We start from the raw sequence: 24,270 nt of genomic DNA, 5'->3' as shown, positions 1-24,270 counted from the left end.
AATTTTGCTTCATACCAACAGTATAATAGTAATTTGTAGATACAGTGTATATATATTCTTTTGAGTTATTTGTAGTTACTTTTTGTATGTTCATTATACGTGTTTAAAATATAGTTACGTTAACTTATAAACTACAATGAAACGAAACTACAAACAATATGTTGCATGCAACAGTCCCACTCCCTCGGTGCTTCAGGTACCAAGAAAAACACGATATAGGTGGAATAAGCGTTTACATGTTAAGAGAGTAAACACTGAAATTCCTGGCACTCAACGAGAAGGTACATTATGTAATAGCCTTAGTACATCGTCTTGTTCTTCACGAGAAAAGGACGAAAACAACCATTATTCTTCGATACAATCCGATAAACCACAAATTGACCCTTTTCCCAATTACGCGGGCTTAAAAATCGGGGAAAATAAGTTGACAGGCAGTGTAAGCGTTGGTTCATCGGGCTGTATCGATGAACAATGTTCGTTTCCGGCGTTTCCTCTTGAGGAACAAAACGAAATACTTCACGGCACATATTCACAGCATCCTTTTAAATCAACGTTCGACTTTTCGCCTGATAGTTCAGAGTGCAATTCTGAGTTAAAAGATATTTCTGTTCCTGAATTGCAATTAAATGTAGTTCATAACGTTTCGGGACCAAACAGTTCTACATTGCAGGAGAACGTTGAAAGTAAATCTGTTATAAAAATAATGCAGTTTGTTCATAAGCACAAGCTCACGAAAACTGCAACATCAGATCTTCTTAGGTTAATGCATTCTGTAAATATTAAAGAAGTACCACGCACGAAATATTTATTATTGCAAGAATTCATGGCTTTACGTAACATAGAAGTCCAGCGGCATTTCTTCTGTTGTCAGTGTGCATATATTCACGATTCAGCCTGTGCTTCCCTTTCATGCAATAACTGTACTAAACACGTGTGCAAAAAAGCTCACTCTTTTTTTACTGTAGATATTGGTAAACAACTGGAGAACATGTTTTCCCGACCACATTTTCTGGCAAATCTGTCAATATCGCAATCACGTCAGGGTAACTTGAGTAGTGTTAGAGATGGTAAAATTTATAGGAACTTCAGGGAAGAACACCCATTATTAGTGGATGAAGATGGAATTTTATCTTTGACAGGGATCATAAATGTTGATGGCGTTACCTGTTTTAACAGTTCTCATATCACTTTCTGGCCATTCTACATTTCCATATTAGAAATAGATGAACCGATGCGATGGAAACCAGAAAACATTCTTCTAGTTGGATTGTTCACTTTCATCGGACTTCCAGAGTTGCACGTTAAAAAGAACGATTTATTGCATTCTGTATTTTATTCATGTGTAGCTGCACAATTGAAGAAGTTTGAATGTGGTGTTCTTCTACAAGGACAATATACTTTGAAAAATAATGTTATCACTCAGGTACGCTTGCATGCCATTCTTGGCACGTTTGATAAACCTGCAAAGTGTGCTGTACAGCAGCTAGTACAATTCAACGGCAAGTTTGGATGCAGTAAATGTCTTCAACCAGGACAGTACTTACAACATGGACTACGTATTTATCCGTACAATGTGGCACATCCTAAAGGTCCGCTGCGAAATGACGCAGACCACTCTCGACATAGTGAGAATAAAGAGTTTGGTGCTAAGGGGATAAGTGTATTTGCATTCCTTAATAATTATCAGATTATTGAGAGTACAATGATAGATTACATGCATTGTATATGTCTGGGTATATTTCGTTCTTTAGTCATGAATTGGCTGGATTCCAAAAACAAGGATGAAGTGTGGTACTTAGGCCGCAAGATTAATGTACTCAACAAGCGTTTGACAGAAATAAAAACGCCATCATGTTTAACCCGTTCTCCACGATCGATCAAAGAACGTCGAAATTGGAAAGCTATCGAGTTTGAGAATCTTTTCTTACTGTACTTTCCTATATTTTCTGATATTTTCAATAATACTGATTATTTCAATCACACTTTGCAAATCATCAAACCAGTGGCGTGTTTCTTATCAAGTACAATTTCCGTGCAACATTTGGATGCAATGGAAAAATGTTTGAATGCATTTGTTTTCCAAACTGAACATTTATATGGTAGGAAGCATATGAGTTCTAACGTACATGATTTATTGCACCTCACTGATTGTGTCAAAAATGCAGGACCTTTGTATTCTTTCTCATGTTTCCCGTTTGAGTCACTAAATGGAAATTTAAAACACTACATGCATGGAACACAAGAGATAGGTTCACAGATTGTTAATGGCTTTGCACGAGAAAATGCGTGTAGCGGAACATCTGCAACAGTTAAGATTACAGAATTCCTGTTAAGTTCAAAATCAGTCTCGTTTGCCAATACCACAAAAACTGATTGCTCTACACAGTATATTTTAACACAAGTGTCCGGTATTCCTATTACAGCAACGTGTTTTTCTGGTAAAGAAAGCGCAAAAATATATAAATGTTCTCGAATAGGTGATATACACACAGGAAAAATGCTTTTCTGCACTTCTAAACACTGCACTAACAGGAAGCACGATGACAGTTACTTTTTGCTTGATGACTGTAGCACAGCACATGTTTGTAGGATCATAGAAATATATGTTATTGAATGCGAATCTTGTTGCAAAGAACATATATATTTTTATGTTGAAAAGATGGAAGCTGAAACTGCTTTCACAGAAAAGTGGTACAATCTGCCCATAACACACGTTTTTCACTGTAATAATGATTCGTCTGTTACTCATGATTATGTCATCCTTACGAAGGAATTATTATATACAAAAGTCATATGCATAAAAGTTGGACAGGATAGGTACTTTTCAACCTTCTTGAATTGGATGATATACAATTGAACACTACACCTGAGTCATCTGCAGATGAAGAATTTAAGAATAGCAGTAAGGTACTTTGCAATTATTATGGAATGTAGAGTTTATTAAGTTAATAGAACAAAACTTGTATCTTTTGTCTTGCAAGGGAAGTATCAATGAGCTCATATAGAAACCTACCGTAAAATTTCACTCAGAGAAAGGAAGTCCCACAGAAAGACCACACACAAAAAAACAACTGCGTTTTTGAAGTGGAATTAACCGAAATGGCAGATTGAAATGTCGCGTATCCATGTCGACAATTGCACAATCGTTCAGTACCACATCTTGTAAACTGCCTGTTAATAATAAAAAGTCAATAACAACAATGTGGGTACATACTATACTTAAGGGGAAGTCGTACGGTAAGGTGAACCTTGACAGCAGCCATCTTGAATTCAGGTCAAGTTTTGTAAATGGGAATAGGGCAAAATGATACATGATTTTGGGCAAGAATTTAAGTAGTAAAACAATGGTAGCAATAGTTTTAAGATACGTACATTTGGTAAAAAGTTACAGGCATATTTGTTGTGTATATTTCCATGCACACAACTCCCGAATGAAGCAGCTGCCCAAAAGTAAGTTGTCGCTATTGAAATATAACTAAAATTTGTAACTAAATGTTACTAAAATTTGAGACAGATCAGAGGAAAATTGCACATACAGCATTTAATATAAGAATTTTGTTATCAACGATTTTGGCTAAATTTTCGTATTATCTAGTCTATCTCCGCTCCTATTCAACAGATTTGAACCATATTTTCAGAGTACGCTTTCGAAAGTATTGAGTTGTGACCACCGTAATTTCAAACAAATCATCAGAATTACATGGTGTTTAAACTATTTTGTATTTTTCCAATGGAATTTTCGTTTTTCCGGCTTGTATCTCCACCCCTATTCAACCAATTTGGACCAAATTTGCCGACTAATCTCCTACAAGTGTGTACCTTTGCTTAACAACATTTGGGACAAATTGGGAAAATATAAAGGGTGTTTCCTATATTTTTGTATTTTACAAATTGTTGGACAGCTGCTTCATTCGGGAGTTGTGTACATAGAAACATACACAATAAATATGACTGTAACTTTTTACCAAATGCATGTATCTTAAAACTATTGCTACCATTGTTTTTCTGCTTAAATTCTTACCCAAAATCATGTATCATTTGGCTCTATTCCTATTTACAAAACTTGACCTAAATTCAAGATGGCTGCTGTCAAGGTTCACCTTACCGTACGACTTCCCCTTAGGTATAGTATGTACCCACATTGTTGTTATTGATTTTTTATTATTAACAGGCAGTTTACAAGGGGTGGTACTGAACGTATTGTGCTATTGTCGACATGGATACGCGACATTTCAATCTGCCATTTAGGTTAACTCCACTTCAAAAACGCAGTTGTTTTATTGTGTGTTTTTTCTGTGGGACTTCCTTCCTCAGTGAAATTTTACGGTAGGTTTCAATATGAGCTCATTGATACTTCCCTTGTTTAGACGCACGGTTAACATTGTAAACTTGCTTTTGGTTTAATATTCACTGCTAAGATTTTCATAATTTATATAAAACGATGGAACAAAGAAAATATTGTGTTTTCTTTGCAAGAATTTAAAAAAATGTATTTTCAGTCTTTATATAATATACATTTGTATGAAAGCATTTCATTATTTCTTTAATAAACAAAACGAATCTTAAACGTGTATGTTTCTTTGTTGTAAATACATTTGAATTTCACGCTGGCGACATACAGCAAGCCTATTTGGAAGAAAAACGATAAATTGTGTACATCAGTATATCGTAAATTGCTTTGTTACTCAAAATATAAAACTACCATTCAGACAGTAAGACATGAAATAAAATTTATCCAGGTCTCTTTTCGGGTCAAAACGTGGTGACTGATTGGCATAAACATTGTTTCCAAACAGGAAAAGGTAATAAAGTATAAGTAAAAATAAAGGGGAACAACCGTACTTCAATGAAACAACTATGAAAGGCAACATGATTATTATTTCTTTAATGAACAAAACGAATCTTAAACATATTTGTTTCTTTGTTGCAAAAAATTCGCTGGCGATACACAGCAAACCTGTTTGGAAGAAAAATGAGTATATCGTAAATTGCTTTGTTACTCAAAATATAAAACTACCATTCAGACAGTAAGACATGAAATAAAATTTATCCAGGTCTCTTTTCGGGTCCAAACGTGGTGACTGATTTACACAAACCTTGCTTCCAAACAGGAAAAGATAATAAAGTATAAGCAAAAATAAAGGGGAACAACCGTACTTATATGAAACAACTATGAAAGGCAACAGGATTGCGTCTAAATATCTTTCGTTAATCATAGTTTTTCTGGCATTTCCTGTTAAACTTGCTTCTTGGAAATGGCATTTTAGTCGAAAATTCGCGTTACTCAGTTCTTCCATCGTTGTTTCGTATAGCATAGTAGCATGTACGAAAAATGTTTTGTAAATGTATTGCGCTCTCAGGAAACCTAAATATTCCTTGTAAGCAACGAAAGTGTTGTAAGTGCTAGCCTAAATGTTCATGTAGGTGACACAAATGTTACCGGCCCATGTCAAATGCTGTACAGGTATGTAAAATCTCTTGCCAGCAAGGAAACAGGTGAAAAACATGCATTGTTTTATGTGCGAAACATGCGATGTATATGCATTGTCCTAGTACCATTCAGGCATGTCGTAAGCAACATATACGCTGTAAGTGCACGTAACAAGCATTGTGTATATAGATTATATGCACATGGCATATAACTAAAGTAGATAAAATAACTGTATTCAAGCATATAAAAGTAGAAAAAATCAGAATTAATTAGCATTGTTGCATAGGATGTACATCCTGGGTAACATATACTTGAAGAAAAATAATAGACGAAGAATAAGTATTTAAGAAATGACCTTACGAAAAGTAACAATACTGACTTTCACTCATTTATAGGCGTGCAAGGAGGAAAGGAAAATGTTCAACAGATTTTGTACATTACAGACTAGCAAGTACATGAAGTACAAGTAAGAACTAATTTACATGCGTGTTCCAAAACTTTGTATATATTTTCTTTTCTCCTTGCACACCTGTAAACTAGGTTTCGACCTCAAAAGCTAGTTCCATTACTCTTCGTAATGTCATTTGTTGCATAATTATTCCTTATTCAGTATTATATGTTACCCTGCATGTACACATGTCCAAAATGATTGTCGCATATCTATAACTGTCTTCTTGGAAGAATATAATTTGATAATGATTTTGCAGGGTACTTTTAATACTGATACTATGTGTATAATCGGGAAATGTATATTTGTGGTAAATTACATGGGAAAAGAATTATACATACGAAAATTAGAATGAGTAAAACAAAATATTGCTAAATGGACAAAGAAGTTTCATTTTCGTTTTATTGTTCTTATTTACTGCTCTTTTGACATTAAATTTGCCACATACGTGTCTCTGCTGATTATACACATACTAACATTATAAGAAATACCGCGCGAATTCGTTATAAAATTATATTTCTACAAAAACATATTTATAGACATGCGACAATAATTTTGGACATGGGTGTACATCACATGCAGTACTTGTGCAAATTAATTCTCAGAAATCTATTTTTCTACTTTTACATGCATGGCTATCATTTTATCTGCTTTAGTTAACACAACGTGCATGTAATCTATATACACAATGCTTGTTAAGTGCACTTCCGGTGCATGTGTTGATAGCATGCCTGTATAATGCCGAGACAATGCATGTACATAACATGTTTCGTACATGTAACAACGCATGTACTTCACCTGTTTCCTTGCTGGCAACAGGTTTTATATACTTGTACAATACATGGGGCATGCACCTGTAACATGTATGTTACATACCTTAACATTCTATTTCCATGCAATGAAGCATCTAAGCAACAGGCCTGTTTCGCGCATGTATAATACATGTACAGCACATGTTTCTTACATGTTTTACATCTGCTACATGCAAGCAGCAGAGGCTTTCCAAACCTGTAACATGTATGTGGCATGTACCTGTCACATGTACAATTTTTATAAATTCTCCACCTGTAACATGCATTTCACATGTATGATTTTTCCATGTTCTCCACCTGTAACATGCATTTCACATGTATGATTTTTCCATGTTCTCCACCTGTTACATGCAAGCAGCAGATGTTTTCCATACCCGCAACATGCATTTCACATGTATGGTTTTTCCATGTTCTCCACCTGTTACATGCAAGCAGCAGATGTTTTCCATACCCGCAACATGCATGTCACATGTATGGTTTTTACATGTATACATACATTACATGCATGTTTCGTAAGTACTTTTCACATGTACCAGGCAAAAGCTATTTATCATACACGCGTATAACTTGTGTTCAGCATGCATGTTACAGACATTATACATGACATGTACATCACATGTTCTATACTGGTACAGCGGCTGTACTTGCACGTCTTCTTCGCTGACAGGCACTTTACATACGTTTTTATGGTAGATCTACTAGGGTATCTACCATACAAACACCTGTGCAGTAATACCTGTTCATGCCCTGTACATGTTTGCTCAACATGCATGTGTAGGGCGTTCAAACTGGGGTCATTTTCAGGCACCTGCACATGTGCCTGTCCCACAGGTGGATAAATGGCCTGTGTTACATGCGCCTGTACATGTGCCTGTTTTTTTCATAAGGGAATGCATAATTTCAATGTCTAACGTGTTAAGGAAAATAAAGGGACATGTAACTTAGAATTCATCAAACTTATTCAAATAAAAAGCAGGAACAAAAAAAGGAAAACACCCTTCTAACGGTCTACTTGAAAGAAAATTACTATTCTTTTTTTCTTTATTCGACAAAATATTCAAAACAAATCGCTTAGGTATCTTTCATGGACGTTTTATAGACAAACTACTAATTCTGATTAAACAATCCTCTCCCCAAGATGAGCACACACACACATACACAACTTTCACTCACTTATAACTTGAACGATATTCTCGCATTACACACAGTAAGGCTTTTCTAAGCATATAAATATCCTATGCCCATAATACACAATAATTATATTTGTGTCTTTATGCAATGGATATACATATGCATAACCCTTCTACATTGTGTGTAATGTGTGCAGTCTTTCTTAGTATCTTATTATCAAAGTAAAATTCTGGCACAATATGCAAAAAATATGAGACAGAAAACTAAATATGAAAATTTAAATGCAAGTAAATTGTTTTGAAAATAGGGGGAAGGGAACTGCTAAACTTAAGATTTTGGTGCATATTATTTCAATTTAAAAAAAAAGAATCAACGTATTTAGTAACTAGATGCTAAATATTCTGTAAAACTGAAAGTCATATACAGTATTAAATTAAACAGCATCTGAACGACAATGTATATTAATAGATATTTTAATCAAGTGTCCACAATCATCTAAAAACTGGCAAGCGTATCTTCCTTAATTTCCATCTAAAACTACATATGTATCGAATTGCGTTTTGAAATACATCACAGCACACAAAAAAACAGACAAGTGTATTTAGTAGAACGAAATATATTCAACACAAAACATTTTCCACAATATTGAAATTATTTTCAAAATGTGCTCAAAATTTTCTTTTATTTCCTTTAAATGGGAAGCAAAAAAATTGGTGGGTATACATTATAATAACTGACATTATATTGAACATAATTTTTAAATTCAAGAATATTCATCTCTCAGCGTTACCTTATTCAGAAACGCTGTTCGAACACACACTGAATTATCAGATGTGATATATTAATTATGAAGATTTCTATAAAACACTATTAGCATTGATTATATCAGTGACTATGTCACAAAACACAGGCCGAAATACAATAGAATACAGATCATAGGCGAGTCAAGAATGTAAAATTTGTGTGTTACTGGCAAGATGGAATGGTTAAAAATATTCTGTCTACACATTATTCATAAAATAGCATTCGGATTAGTTGTCGATTGGGAATGATTTGGTTTGGCATGGTTTTGAACAGTGTTCATGCTTTAAGTGTTTTTGTTCTGCCATATTTCTTTCTAAACAAAAAAAGAAGTTCTAGTTTCACTGACGTACTCTTAGGGTGCAGTTGCCATATCAATCTAGTTAAAACAAATAAAAGCAATAAAATGTCAAGTACAATGTTGTACTCCTTACGCTGGCAATCCTGTTATTTACCTTTCCTGGAAATCACCAAATCTTGTCGCAAATCTTCCGTCTCCAAAATCTTCTTTACCATCATAACCACGTCGTCTGTCTCCTTCTCCAGGCTTACCACCATATGGCCACTGATCACCTCCATACATCGGATCGGGATTATTCCAATCACCAGGGCGCTCGCCTCCCCTAAAATACACAAAATAATGCAAGGTTATACACATGAACTCACAACATAACTGTGTTATTTTGATAAGAAAACTACTACTATTTAAATGTTACTTAAAGCTATTTAATGTTTAGTAGTCTCAAGCACTCATTAACGAAAGATGTTCTTGCAAAATACGGATTTTTACATTAAAATTCATTCTTGCTTGTCTGCTGCACACAAAGTAAGTGCAAGGGAACTGACAATTAGGGCACCGTAAGAATTTATGTGGGCTTGGGTGGTATAATGGTAGATGAAAATTATGTATGTCAACGACTGTTAGAATGTGCCTAATATAGAGAAAGCACCCTGAAAGTATTTCTCCTGCTACCGTAAGCTTATAAACAATTTCCGTTAGTTGTTTCCAATAAATCTCTGCATTATTATGGTACGTAAACTTCAGAAAGTGTACATAAAATAATAAAGTATTCAATCTTGTTATTAGTTGCACTCCTGACGTTTCATAATGACAAATCTTCTGGACGTACATGTTACTCAGTAGACACCACAGTCATAGATGTAAATATTTTTGTAACATCAATTTCTTTGTAAAATTAATTTGCACTAACACACTGATTTCAATGAAGTATGAAAATATAACAACTGTAGAATTTATGTTGTTAGCAATAGCCCGTAAGGTACAACCACATCCTAAATGTATTACGCGTAAGTATTAGAAATTCAATATATACAAGGTAGACCAATAAAATCAATTTTACATTCTTTCTTCTCCAAATTCAACCATTTCAATAAACACACACACATTTTATCTGAAAATGGTAACACTGAAGATGACACGTCCTCGTAGAAGACCTGTAATTCTAGTGGAGAAACCGAAAGATGTAAAGTAATTTCGCAAAATTAGAGCGATTAATTCGGAAAATAATATCGAAAAGAAAGAGAATATGAATGAAACCCAATTATTGTATGCATTTTCGGCGAAACTAATAGGTTATTCTTGCTGATGACTCAAAGGAATTATTATTGATATTATTTGTATAACAATATTATTAGATTAACTCTTCTTTGTACTATTTACATAACAATATTATGTGACATAAATTTTACTAACAATGAAATACATCAAGCACATTCGAAACACACAGCACCGACTTCATTAGATTTTCTCGTATAATTTGTATTTCCTTGCATCAATCTTGCTCTGCCATTAACTACTTTTTTTTTTTTTTTTTTCGAAACGTACTATTTTGCACTGGCACGCCCTAATATTCACATTGAGCGAATTGTGTTGTTAGAGAACAAACGATTGCTGTCTAGAGAAAGGAAGGTTAACAATAACGATGCTTCTGTTCCCTTTCCTTCTATTGGGATGATACTTTCTTCCCAGAAAGTATACCACACTAATTCACTCCTGTAGAACCACAAAAGGTAACTAACTACTAGTTGTTCTCCAACAGTTATTACGTTGCAGATGTAAAAAACAATCTCTCCGAAACAACACAATTCTGGTAATATCTATAAAAACCTCGGAATCAGAATATTTTTCACTTCGAAACACGCCACTTCGTAATAAGCAAAGACAGTAAATGAGACTGGCGAGTATCACCACCAAATAATTACCCCAATACCTGTGGTTTTGGATAACAATATAGTACAAACTAAAAGCGAATAACCTGAATACTGAGAGTCAAACATGAAGTATATTCCTTTTCTGAACTCTTTACACATTGATCACAAAGACGTAATCCGTTTAAGAGAAAATAGCTACAAATGAACTTTATACAGAAGGAAAAAAAAATGCTCAATGGCATTCGTCATATTCGAATATGTTGAGAACAAACACTTACATGATTATTCTGGATCGTTCATGTCTTATCCGTCGCCGTAGGTATCCAAAAGAATGTTTACGCATTATATATATAACCCCAACCCACGCGCGCTCTCTACGAAATGTTCCACATTGATGTTTCTTTTGGAGCCTAAATACAAAGGAAAGAAGCAATGTTTGTGTGTAACTCCTAATCACTCTAGCTTTGAACCAAAACTAGTACTACCAACTAGTGCTGTTTAAATTCGGATGATTATTCTAGTAACGAATTCTTCAAATATTCGAGCAAAATTCATTATTCGAATTGAAAACGAATATTTTGATATTCGAATAATTTTAACACTAGTACCAATCTCTGACATTAGTACAGTCGTAATTTATCCATAATGGACGATATTTTATGTAAGATAAACGAGTGAATCTGGAAATAATAAGTACTGCTCTTTTCGATATACAGAAAGGAAATTACCGAAATATTAATGTACTACAATATGTAATATGTAAGAGTTTGTAACAATGAACTTCTTTTACTCAAGTTGGATGATGTGGATATGTAATTCCACGAAAATATCTGAGATTTTCTACGTTAGCCGTACGTCTCTTATCAGGTAACGTTCCTTCTTTACCTTTTATATTCACGCAAAACATTCTGTTGCTTTGCTATTGCCCTCTGTAGTAAGGTATTAATTAAATGTCACTACTAGTTATTACTACCATATCCAGTTACCACAGATATTTCTATTATTTACTGTACATATATCATCCTCACACCTAGCTTGGATCTTATATTTATTAAGAACTAGCGTAAATATTTCTTTATAAATTAACACCAAATCTTATATTTCCTAAGCAAATTCGTCCTCTTCTACAACTAACACTCCAGATAGTACGTTTCGATTTTTGATGCTAAATAGGGTTTACTTCCCGTCCTTTATGAAAGTATCATTTCAACAGAAAGAAGCGGCAAGAATTCTACATATCATTACACCTTCTTCTGTTAAACTAAATTGTATATGTTCTTTCAAGTCACTAAAAGCGCATTACTAAAGACAAATATTTTCAATATAAACTAATTATTTGCTGAGCAAAACTATATATTTTCATTAAAATTCAACACGTGTTACAGTTTCGCCAACTAACTCTTTGGCTTCATCAGACACTATGTGATACAGGATAACTGTACAATCGTATATACATACAACAGCTAAGATATCTTTCTTCTGATTGGCTACTGGCTACGTGTTGAACTTTAATAAAAACATATAGTTTTGCTCAGGAAATAATTAGTTTATATTTAATTATAACAAAGCAAAGCTTCTACTTATGGCAAATATTTTCATTTTCACACACCAACACACATGATAATCAATTTTCATTAAGTATTCTGAGCACTGATAAAACAACTGTTCTCCATCGAAACGGTCACAACATGTTCAATATATACCACTAGTTATGATTTCACCGATATTTATTCGAACACGATTATCCACTTTTATTTTCTTCTAAACCAACAGAAAATAGGTAATGAAATAACTTCCATATTATTCAACAGTAGATCAGATGGCCGTAAAACAATGTTTAATCTAAGATATTTGTTCAATTTTCTTGACGTAGTAAAAAAATTGGCTCTCTGCCGATCTCTCTTTCGACATTATCATCTTAGTGAGACAGAAAGCGGTGTGGTTTTCAAAATGAAACAATACAATTTTGTGTTCTCAGCAATTTTCTCCGTGACTTCTATGATGTAAGATATAACTTTTTGGTTCTCCATCCACAATTTCTTTATTCAATTCCTAACAACTTCAAAGTAATTAACTGCTTTCACCTAATCTAAAATGAGGTGTGAATCAAACTACGAAGGTGAAAACAGTTTTTAACACTCCAAGAATTAAACGAAGAAGTGAATGGAAACCATATTTTGCATCTAGTTACATTTTCATTGCAAGCAAGTCTATCTAAGTATATCTACTACTGTAAAGAAGTCTTCTAAAGAATAGGTACAACCCAGTTTATCTTAGAACACATACGAACATCATGAATTTTCTTCAAAATTAGTTTGAACCATTTCGACAAAAGTTCAAAACATTCCTGTAAAACGAAGAAATGTGCTCAAAAAAATAGTTAAACGGTAGAAAAAACTCTGGGAGTGTGTGTATTGAACGAAAGGAGTAATTTTATTGCAATATTATTAAGAAACATAACACTGCACTAATATTACAAGATACAGTACTTTCCTCTTTCCTCTATGTGTCGTAATTTTATCGACAATGACAACTGTCACGAGCACGTGTAATAAAAACTCAATAGAAGATCGACTTCTCACCAATAGAAAATCGAAAGAAATAATTTTTAATTCCTATACTCTCTCTCACACAAAGAACACAAGTTCTATTGAGTTGATTCCTCTATAGCACACAATGCACACGCACGTGAAATGAAATGAAATCTTTGTTTTACGTCCCACGGTTATGCCGGTTAGGCTAAAGGAGACGGTGATGATGAGAGATGAGTGAAATGGTGGAATGAAGAAAGTGGGAGGAAACGGGAGAACCCCGAGAAATCCCACGAGCACGGTGTTTGTCCACCACGAAGTTCACTTGGCGGGGGCTGGGATCGAACCCGGGACCCCAAGCACCAGAGGTGAACGCTCTACCACTGAGCCACCGCGCCCCCCTGCACACGCACGTGTACATTATCAAACGTATTCTTATTTCAAAAAATGACTTCATACAGCTATTTACCTTGCATTAATGATTATTTTAAAATAAGTTATGCCAATGCTTGCTTTTCTATTTATTTAATTTATTTACTTATTTTCCACTTGTTTTACTCCATATTTACATACAATTCTGATAATACCTAAGTTATAAACATTCAAATATAGAGATGTTGGAAACTGCACAATCAGCACCATTCCCCTCAACAGTATAATTCTGGTGACATTTTGAATTTCACCATCTAGAACAACGTTTAAATCCAACTTCCATTCATAAGCTCTGGGTTGGAACTTCGTTTTTTTTTTTTTTTTTTTTTGTTTTGTTTTTTGTTTTTTTTTTTTTTCCACTTACCTTTGTAAAGTTCTAAACTAATGAACGAAGACTAAGGACCACGAAAAAAATCTCAATATTGCATTTTAACTATTCAAATCTACCCGAGTACTTCCAAATTCATAATAAACTCAGTTGATCTCAATTATTTGATCTCGCATTGCTTATTTGTACATACAGACTGAGAATATTTTAACATTTATTTAAGTGTAGAAGCTGCTTGTTCAGAACATGGAAAGTAAATACTAACCTGATAAGCAAAAGACGATTGTAAAGGCGATTGTATCACATCACTGAAGACATGCGTCTAGTAACAACGACTGCATGCATTAGATTAAGAAAATTTCCGAAAAGAGTGCAGCTACATACACGGATGTTGTTCTTTAGCAGAGCAGATCATCTCTTGCAAGTAAGTTGCAATTGTTCGAATTACTACTCCGAAAGATGATCGATACTATATAAAGACGGTAAGAAGGGAATGTTGACAAAATAGTAGATTACAATCATAAAGAACACTGATACTGAGAAAGTCTTTGAAAGGAAACTACAACTGAACTTCTATTGTTGACACGTTCCTTTTCACAATTGTTAAATCCGATAGGAAAAAAAAAAGTCGGGGTTACACTGAATTGCAGGCTACCATTCCCAATAAGATAGAACTATCTACTAAATCATAAAAAAAAAGTACTTACATTTGGACACTCTCCTCTTCAATGTATGTGTCCTTGTTTTGTATTAACTCCTGCAAAAAGCATCTGTCAAATAATTAACAAATGCAATGTAATAAAGTGTACAAAATTCGAAAATACATACTTACTTTGTAACTGGAACAAAAAATATGATTAATATAAATACCAGTGTATCTTATGTACTTACCTGAATACACACACAAACTAAGACACTTACTTGAGTCCTGCAGTGAAGTCTCCTTCATATTGCTTTTTAACATACCTGTTGTCTGGATCTGTACTGCCCCCCCAAGGATGATCTCTTGAAAACCTTCCTCCGTCGTCCCAGCCTCCTCTTCTACCTCTGGGAAATCCTCTTCCCCGCGGAAAATTCTCCATCCCTACAGTAAACATGTCAACGTTAAATTGAAGAACCGTTTTAAAAGTATTTGAAGTACAAATAATGACTGTCAGAAACCTGATAGCGTACGTGCAAATGAACACTAACAACTGTCACCGCATTACATCTAATACTTAAGGAATCTTTTTGTAAATAGTGAGCTAGCTTTCTTGCAGATAAATGTATACACTGGAGGGTGTTTGATTCTTAATAGAGAGTTTCAACATTAGTGTTTACATGACAAATACTTCTTTCCCTTCACTCTTCCAATATCAAATATCATAAACTTGTCTATTAAAGATTGAGGTCTCTTTCCAGTACAGAATCTATACGAAAGGTGGACTTACGACGGAATATGAACAACATTAATGCGTGCAATGCTCTAACATTGAGAAACAACTTGAGATCATGTTGCACCGCAGGGACGCGTGCTAATCATAGATCAGCATAGCAATATATGATAAATATTTGTAAAACAGAATTTATTAAGAATTTCGTGGGTGTATTGTGCATATCTGGGATATTTAATGATTCCAGTCCTTTTTTCACGGATCCCCTTCCAGAGTTTCTCATTTTACATGGTGTCATCACTCCTACAAGCCCTTGTGACCGCCTATATTGTAAAATTTACAAAACAATCTTATGACTTCATAGGGTTGGATCACATATAAGCATGGAAGATTAACTTTTCTCGTGAACGAAGCTATTCATCGCAGTAATTAAAATGGTTTTAATTAACAGTAGCTTCTACGTTAAAACTTTCAGCATTAACCGGCTAAATTTGGTTGAATCTGAAGTACTGTATATCTACTCTAACTGGCTTTCAGATCCAAGACGAGACAACAGGACAGGGAAGAATTTTAAAAGTTAAACATTCCTACACTCCTTAAATTAAATCAAAATGTTGTGCGGTGTTCATAAATGCTCGGTTTCCTAATATTAATAAAGGAACTTTTCAAATAATTTGCATATCAGATTGTAAGGACTTAAGTTACGAAAAGGGTTACGGAGTAAGACAATACAGAAAAAAGTATAAAAGGTTACTCATGAAATCAAGACTTTTGACACATTTCTCCCATCGTGGCTTTCAATTGTTTCAAAAGTTTCAATTGTACTGTTCATTGAACCCTGTCTTTTGGAAGTATTGACATCTGCGCACAACCGATCTGACTTCCAACACTGGGACTGAAATACTGACCAACTAATAACTCCTTCAACGGGCTAAGAATATAGTCTGGAGGTGACATATCAGAATCGCACGGCAAGTGCTCGAGCATCTCTCACCCACACCTTCGGAATTTCTAATCAAGACAAGCACCAACACGGCGACGCGCATTGCTGTTTCCAGCATTATACTTAGGGTATTAGTTACGAAACGCACAAGTTTGTAAGTGTTATTTCATACGACGCAGCATTCAGTGGCCCACGTGTTAGAAAATCCACAAATAGAACCCTCTGTACATCCACTAGCAAACAGAATTTATGATGTAATAATCCAGTAAGAAAGAAGTTTTCAAAATTACACACAGAAGAGAGAAAAACTGAGGGGTAACAATCATTATAATATGATGTCTATCTTGGAATCCTTTAAGGTTAGAGAAATAAACAGGCCTCCCAGCAGGACATTGAAAAAATATAGGACAGTTTGGTTTATAAAATAGGACATTTTGGTTTCTACAATACTGAGCTCTGAAGCACAGATAAAAATATAAATGTATTGTAAGTAAAGGCCATTCTTCAGCCACCAACCTTCCAAGACTTTTTCAGTATTCATTGCAGATTTTCTGCGGTACCAACAATTTTGACTACAATGTACAAACACAACTTAGTAATGCAACTGGAAGTATTATTTAAGGATACCACCTCTTCATACATTCTGAATTACACTCTTCACGTTACTTTTTCTTTTGTTTTATGATTTTTGTGCAAACAATAGAATTCGCACAAGGCATTTAAAAAAATAATAATAAAAAAAAAAACATACAGCTTCAATATTGTTAGAATTCAGAACATATTCGCACTACCTCAGAAAAAAGGGAATAGTTAACTCTTATTTATAGGATTAGCATGGCATTTAAGACTTTTTAAATGTCATTAACATAATTTTGAATACTTAAGTTCAATTAATGCATGCAAGAATATTAACTATTTCTCTATCTTCCTACTATCCTTCTAGTTCTTTTATTTACAAATGAACTTTACTTCGACATTATTTTTCATTGCTTCATATATTTCTAATGAAAAAAGAAGATTGATAACTTATTTCTCTGTAATGAAATATTGAATCTAATTCAACATTGAATTATATGATCAACGAATTTCCCTCTGAAATAAATAATGTAACAGCATTTCATTCATCATGGCTCTAAAAATTATATATTCTTCTACCAACTGCTATAAAACACATTTCAGGACATTTCCAGTTCATAAATAATTTATAAGATTTTCACCATTTTTCTGTTTTCCTAGAAGGGCATTTCCACGATACACTTTTATTTCCAGGTTTTTCATGACGAGTGGGAACCCTGTATATTATGTACAGCAATATTGGAAGGCGTGTGGATATGTTAGTGAATATCATACTTCTATGCCTAGCCAATACTGTTGCACACATTCCTGAAAGAAAATGCTAATACAGCTTGCGTTATAAGAAACTGGAGCATGGCAAGGTTCTTCACCTAAGCTTCATTTGGGAAGAATAAGCACATAGGAAACAAAGAAAGAAAAAAAAAGCAGACATGGGAGAATAAGAAAAAAAATAGCGAACATTAGTGACTAGTTTCTTAGCAAAAAATGCTAAAATACATTTAGCATATTACTAATACGTAGCAATTTAAATCACCAATGAAACTGCCCTTGTCTTGTATTTTAATAACTCAATCACTGAAAAATACAGGAAATAAGATTAATATATAGGACATTTATCGGAAATAAGATTAAAATATAGGACAAATACACACAAATTTCCGAAATATAGAAAAAATAGGAAAATAGGACAGGTGGGAGCCTTCCATAAATTTTATTTATATTTTCTATTTAAATTAATCAAACACGTTTCAGTTTTTCTTGATATTTGACCTAGAATGGGAGAAAAGAGTTAAGAAGATAAAGGAACTGAGTGTCGCAATTATTGTATGATGTTCGTATCTCGAAATCTCTACAGCTTAAGAACCATGAAATTTTGTATCCAGTATTTTCATTTCAATAATTATTACACACACTTGCTTTCACAGGCAAGCAAGATTCGACTTGGATGAAGGTTGTGGTTATAAAAAGATGTCCGTATTTCAGAATCCCTAACTTAAGAGACATAAAATCTTGTACTTTGGTTTCTCACTTAAAATAATTGAACAGTTTCTGCTTTTCTTGATAGCTGACATAATAATAATAATAATAATAAAAAAAAAGGCTGAAAGGCGAGTCGAGTTCGTCTCTCATTACCATCTTCAATCGCTTGGCCGGGCAGAAATTTGCCGATAACATACGAATAGCAATACATGATGGTATAAATATTGATTTTATTCCCCCGTACGAAAAACTACGATTTCTGCTAGTTACTATATCTATACTAAGCTTGTCAAGATCAGACAGCATGCCAAGTTTGATTCAGATCGGATGAGTTCGGTTAAATTCGTACTGTATGCATCGAAAAATTCGGTCACCAGGTCAACTGGAAAAACAAGTATAGCGCCTATTCCTGATATTAGTATTCCAAACTTTTAAGTTCTGATTTTTGTGCTTGGATTAAAATCAAATTATAATAAATTCGTTATAAAGCTCAGTTTCCAATTTAATCTTCAATCCTAATAGGAATGGTTTATTTCTAGAGGATTCTGATCTATCCAGAACACTAGACAACTGGCATTTCAGTGTTGAAACTACAAAATGTACACGGACATAACGCACCAAGTACTCTTCTGTAAAACTTATATTGCCATCAACTGCTGTCACTTTTCAGGGATAGATTGTACATGAAAGGAAGCTTGTATTTTTTTTATACATGTAACTATAAGGGAAAAATTTGCATGTGTATGTATTTAATTGGATTTATATTATTGACACCTGTTTTTGAGAATTGCAGAAGTCGTCACAAGAAAACGTTCTGAACCCTTATACTTTCTTAATTTTTGAGAAAAACATCAATGAAGAAAACGATGGCGCGCTAACAAAGATTATGGAAGCTGAGAATACGTGCCGTTTGTTATATGATGAAGCGCATGCATGTAAAGAAGTTGATTGTTAGTAGTAACTAACAAAAATCAATGTGAACAAATTGAAGTACAGAGTATGAATCCGAAAATAAAGAGGAAAAAGACGGAGGGGGGATAATTATTACAGTGGCGATAAACGTAGATGTAGCGTCAACTCTCAGCAATCAGAAGACTTGCTACTTTTATCATTTTATATATCATCATATCATCTTCTAGACCCTTACGCAGAAATCACACTGGAAAATATTTTACAATTGTTATAGTACTGCGATCAGTTCACTTATCTCTATGGTCTGCGAAATATTTTCCTGGACTTCAAGACATCTATAGCGCATCTAAACTGCTACACACTTACGGAATTATTATTATTATTATTGTTCTACTACTACTACTACTACTACTACTACTACTACTACTACTACTACTACTACTACTACTACTACTACTACTACTACTACTACTACTACTACTACTACTACTACTACTACTACTACTACTACTACTACTACTACTACTACTACTACTACTACTACTACTACTACTACTACTACTACTACTACTACTACTACTACTACTACTACTACTACTACTACTACTACTACTACTACTACTACTACTACTACTACTACTACTACTACTACTACTACTACTACTACTACTACTACTACTACTACTACTACTACTACTACTACTACTACTAATAATAATAATAATAATAATAATAATAATAATAATGAAAAAACATCCTAATAGATGTCAATTATTAAAACAAAGAATTGCTTACAAATTATTGCGACATTTATTAAAAATTCTTACCTCCGGGGCCTTGAAAACCTGGTGGTTCGTTCTGTTGAAATTCAGTACCCACACCTGCATCAGGAGGAAATTCTGATGGCTTATCAAACATAGGCGGTTCTTCCATCTGCAAAACAAACAAAAAAAAATATGGTTATACACAACTGCACTCAATTACTTCAAGAACACTCAGTACCGAACTTGAAAAGTGAATTTTAATTGCTTTAACTATTTTTTTCAGGAATAAACACGTAATTACACGATTTTACTAAAACATGTTCCTTCATTTTTTAGAAAGTAATTCTATTATGATAACTTTTAAACTAATAGTTCTATAACAGGTCTGATGACTGCAGAACTTACTTTCAAACAAAATATTTGAAACCTATATGAACTCTATAAAACTATCTGTGCAAAATTAAGGTTTTGTTTCTTCTACTTTAAAGCTGGATTCTTATTTTAAAAAATTCAGCTCGTTTAGTCTCAGGATATGGACCAACATTCTGGTTCTATGTATCCGTATTTCTAAGGTACAATGAGTATCATGACGAATTTGCTTCAAAAAGGTGTATGAAGATGTATTTACATAGTAGTAGTGAATACCACGCCACCTGCTAGATATTCACATTCATTGCCCGTACACTAGCTTCATACTACATAAAATGAAAGGTGAAATAAAATAACGAATTCAAATAACTATAAGATCCGATCAAAGCAAATATTACTATAACTAATCTGTTAACCGTTTCGGTAATTGGTTGTATTTTAAGTTATATGTAGTTGAAAGCTAGAGCTAGAATAAGCAGTAATCAGAATGAAATCTTGTCAAAATCATACATTAGATTTCACCTACAAATCGAATATTTACGCTTCAAGTCAGTATCTCGTCGACCTGTGGAATATTATTTCCCTTATTTTTTAAAGTTTAACGTCCACGTAAACCCACCGAGGCTAGGAAAGATCGTGATGATGATAATGAAATGGTGGAATGGAAAGTGTATCGCAGCTCTCATACATTATAATCATTTAGCATCTATGCATGCAACTTGAAGTACAGGATGGAATTATTACATATACCGAATGTAAGAAAATGAAATGTCAAAATAGGATAAATAGAAGCCGTGCGCATGTGTAGAACGGCAATTTAACAGAACAGCATAAATGTTTGCACAATTAATAATTACTGGTTTGGGATATGCAACCGACTTTTACACTAACCCTCTATGTTTATAGTCAGGTTTAGGTGCAAGTTTCTGCGTATTTCAACAAATAGCTTCAATATTAACTCACGATAATATACTACTGTTGTTCGACAAAATTTGACCTGAATTTTTAATACTAATCAGATTCTGTCGTAACTATCTCACGTCCAAGTTTTCTAAAACAAAGTACTACATAACCGAGTGATCTTACTGAATTTTAGCTCCTTCAATAACGTTGTAAATAGTGCCTTAAACACATCCCGTTTCAAGTCTTAATAACAAGAATAAAGTCATTCTCACAAAAGCAGTTTGCCCATTTCACAGCACATTCATATTTTAAATCATTCTATTTTGTTTCTGCAGTCACCAGATTTCGATATGTTTAAAATGAAGGTACTATTAGCTCTACATTTTCGTAGTTACCAACTATGTAACATAATATTTATAGTTTTGACTATTGTAAGGACATTTTATTCAACATCTAAAGTACTCACCATTTGGAAACAATGAAATATTTAGCACCAGAAATGAAGTCCATCCACTCTTATATTCCAAAGAAAGATGTAATATCCACTGCTACCAAGAGACTACTTCCCCTTCTCCACAACCATGGACACAAAGAGTGTCTTATGGTATTTTAAACACCATTTTCCGCACGAAAATTATATTCTTTTTAAGTGTATACATGTCTTGCACTAGTAATTCACTTTGGTAATATAAATGTTTTCAGCTGTAAGATTTCGAAATTCTTTATTCCCATATAAAGCGAAATATTTGTGCCTCCTTTCAAACGCGAAACATAATTACAGGCATAGTACGAAGTAACCTACTATACGACATTTATATGATAGATAAATGAGGACGCTGAAAACCGTGATTTCGGCAACAACATTGTAACAAATCGAAGAAATTTACTCTGGCCATGAAAATAAGATACGATACCTTGGAGTTCCATAATGGTTTCATGTTCCTCTGAAGCCCGACGAAAATTTTTCAAGCCCCTATACCACCAGGACCAACTGGAGACGAAAACTTAAAATACTTAAAACACGCTGATACCGACTCGCGGATCAATATTTCCCTTTCTGACGAACACTAATTATTTGGCACTTAGATAGATTTACCTTTCATTATACAGTGATACTACCAGATCTTAAGACCATATCCCATCACGATCAATGTCTATTGTCCAAAGTTCGTTAGCCACCTTCGCATGAGATAATTAGATGAATCGGACACCGAGGTAGCAGTCATATATTAACACTCACATCATCGTAAGAAAATAGAATAAATATAGCATATATTTCATCGTTTTCAAGTGGCGCCGATTCCCTGAAGACTTACGAAATAATACTCCGCTCCTTTGTAATACTTCAGTCTGCAATGCGAATATGCACGAATTCACTTAAGCAATTTAGTATCTAACGTACAGTAATTAAGAAATGAAAGTTGTGTCTCATTTTTTAAAAATAAAGTTATTATGTATATGTGTATACTGAATAACGCTAATACAGAGGGAATTTATGAAAAAGATCTGTTACGGAAGAGTGGATTAAACGGTTTCACTTGATGAATGCTAGTGAGAGAAGTGGACGTCATAATATATAGTCCTGATATGTAACTATATATGTCCTGATATAAGATCTAATGCTTTGAAATTAACTTTGTTTAAACAAACGAAGTTAGAGACTATTGTCGTGTTATTACGGTACGTTACAACATGGGATTTTCAGTAGACATTGGTTTGGTAAAGCATCACCCATTACACAGATACTAAGCAGCAATGTGGGAACTCCACAGGTGTCAATAAAATTTAAAAATGTAAAGAAATAATTAAAGAGTGAGTGAAGAAGGTTTTCTTTCTTCATGTACTTTTGCTTCAAGACTAATTATTACGTTCTCAGCATAAAGAAATACTGATTAAAACGAAAAATATTTCTCCAATTTTGATTTCTCAGTAATATCGAAACGATTCATATTAGATAGTGTTAACACTTTTCTCTGACCAATTACGTTATTAGTGCAATAATAGAACAGGTGAAAAAAGTGAGACCGGAAAGCACGGATTCTTTGCTACCGTATAAATCAGCTGGATCTAAGATATGGGTTAGTACTAATAGAAAATATTTAGGTATAAGAAAAATTTACGGAAGACTACGGGAAGTAAAAAAAAAGTAATGCTATTACGGCGAAGAGACAGCATTAGTTTTCTGACAAGATAAGGCCGCCGGAACTTTCTTCCGAAACGATCACATTTAGTTCATTTTGAACGCTTTTCGGGTTGATACTTTTTAATAAACGCTAATACATATTTTACACTCCTAAGCAATCTCTGTACAGCGTGTCCCTTGAAGTCATGAAATATGATGCATTCTCTCCTTTACTAAATTTAACCCTAAGTTCAAATTCATTACAGGTAGTAACACAATAAATACAAACACACAAAATCCAATGTCACGCACACTGAAAACGCAAATTGCAAGTTTATACATCCTAAACTCGTTTCGTTCATTTAAAGATACAAAACACTGTGTAGAACATTCTAATTATGGACCAATCATAGGGGGAAAATGTCTTTTATTTTACAGAATCACATTATATAATCGAGAAGGACAATAATATTCACTGAAAACTGAAAAATTAGCAACTTCCAGTATGAGTGGAAAAAATTTGCAATATCACGATTCCGATCAAATTTCGACTTTTTAAACAAATAAGCAACTGTTAACACTAGCTATCATTATTAGATTGGATAGGGTAGTAATGCTTACGTTTAGTTACAAAAGAAGCAACCTATTCAACCACTACCAGTCAAACAGAAGAAAAATTTTAAAAAATAGACACAACTATGCCTGCTATCGTCACTTGATTGGGGAATCAATCGAGAAAAATG

The 24,270-nt window shown here is 33.8% G+C and overlaps 1 protein-coding gene across 3 annotated transcripts in view; it reads right to left on the bottom strand.

The window, feature by feature from the left end:
- Positions 1-8,144: 8,144 nt before the first annotated feature.
- Positions 8,145-24,270, bottom strand: part of LOC145676843 (uncharacterized) — a 118,556-nt gene continuing 102,430 nt past the window's right edge. For 2 of the 3 annotated variants that reach the window (XM_081747630.1, XM_081747631.1), the window contains 3 exons: positions 20,197-20,302; positions 15,053-15,170; positions 8,145-9,246 (listed from right to left, as the gene is read on the bottom strand). In XM_081747630.1, coding sequence (XP_081603756.1) covers positions 9,075-9,246; positions 15,053-15,170; positions 20,197-20,302 — 396 coding nt within the window. In that variant the 3' untranslated portion in view covers positions 8,145-9,074. The remainder of the gene's footprint in view (positions 9,247-15,052; positions 15,171-20,196; positions 20,303-24,270) is intronic. The other variant, XM_081747632.1, reaches the window with a different exon arrangement.

This window comes from Thermobia domestica, unplaced genomic scaffold (genome assembly GCF_964235325.1).
Source record: "Thermobia domestica unplaced genomic scaffold, izTheDome1.hap1.1 HAP1_SCAFFOLD_423, whole genome shotgun sequence".
In the NCBI taxonomy this organism is placed as follows: Eukaryota; Metazoa; Arthropoda; class Insecta; order Zygentoma; family Lepismatidae; genus Thermobia; species Thermobia domestica.
Note: the sequence above shows the minus strand (reverse complement) of the source record. Positions and strands in the feature narration are given on the sequence as shown.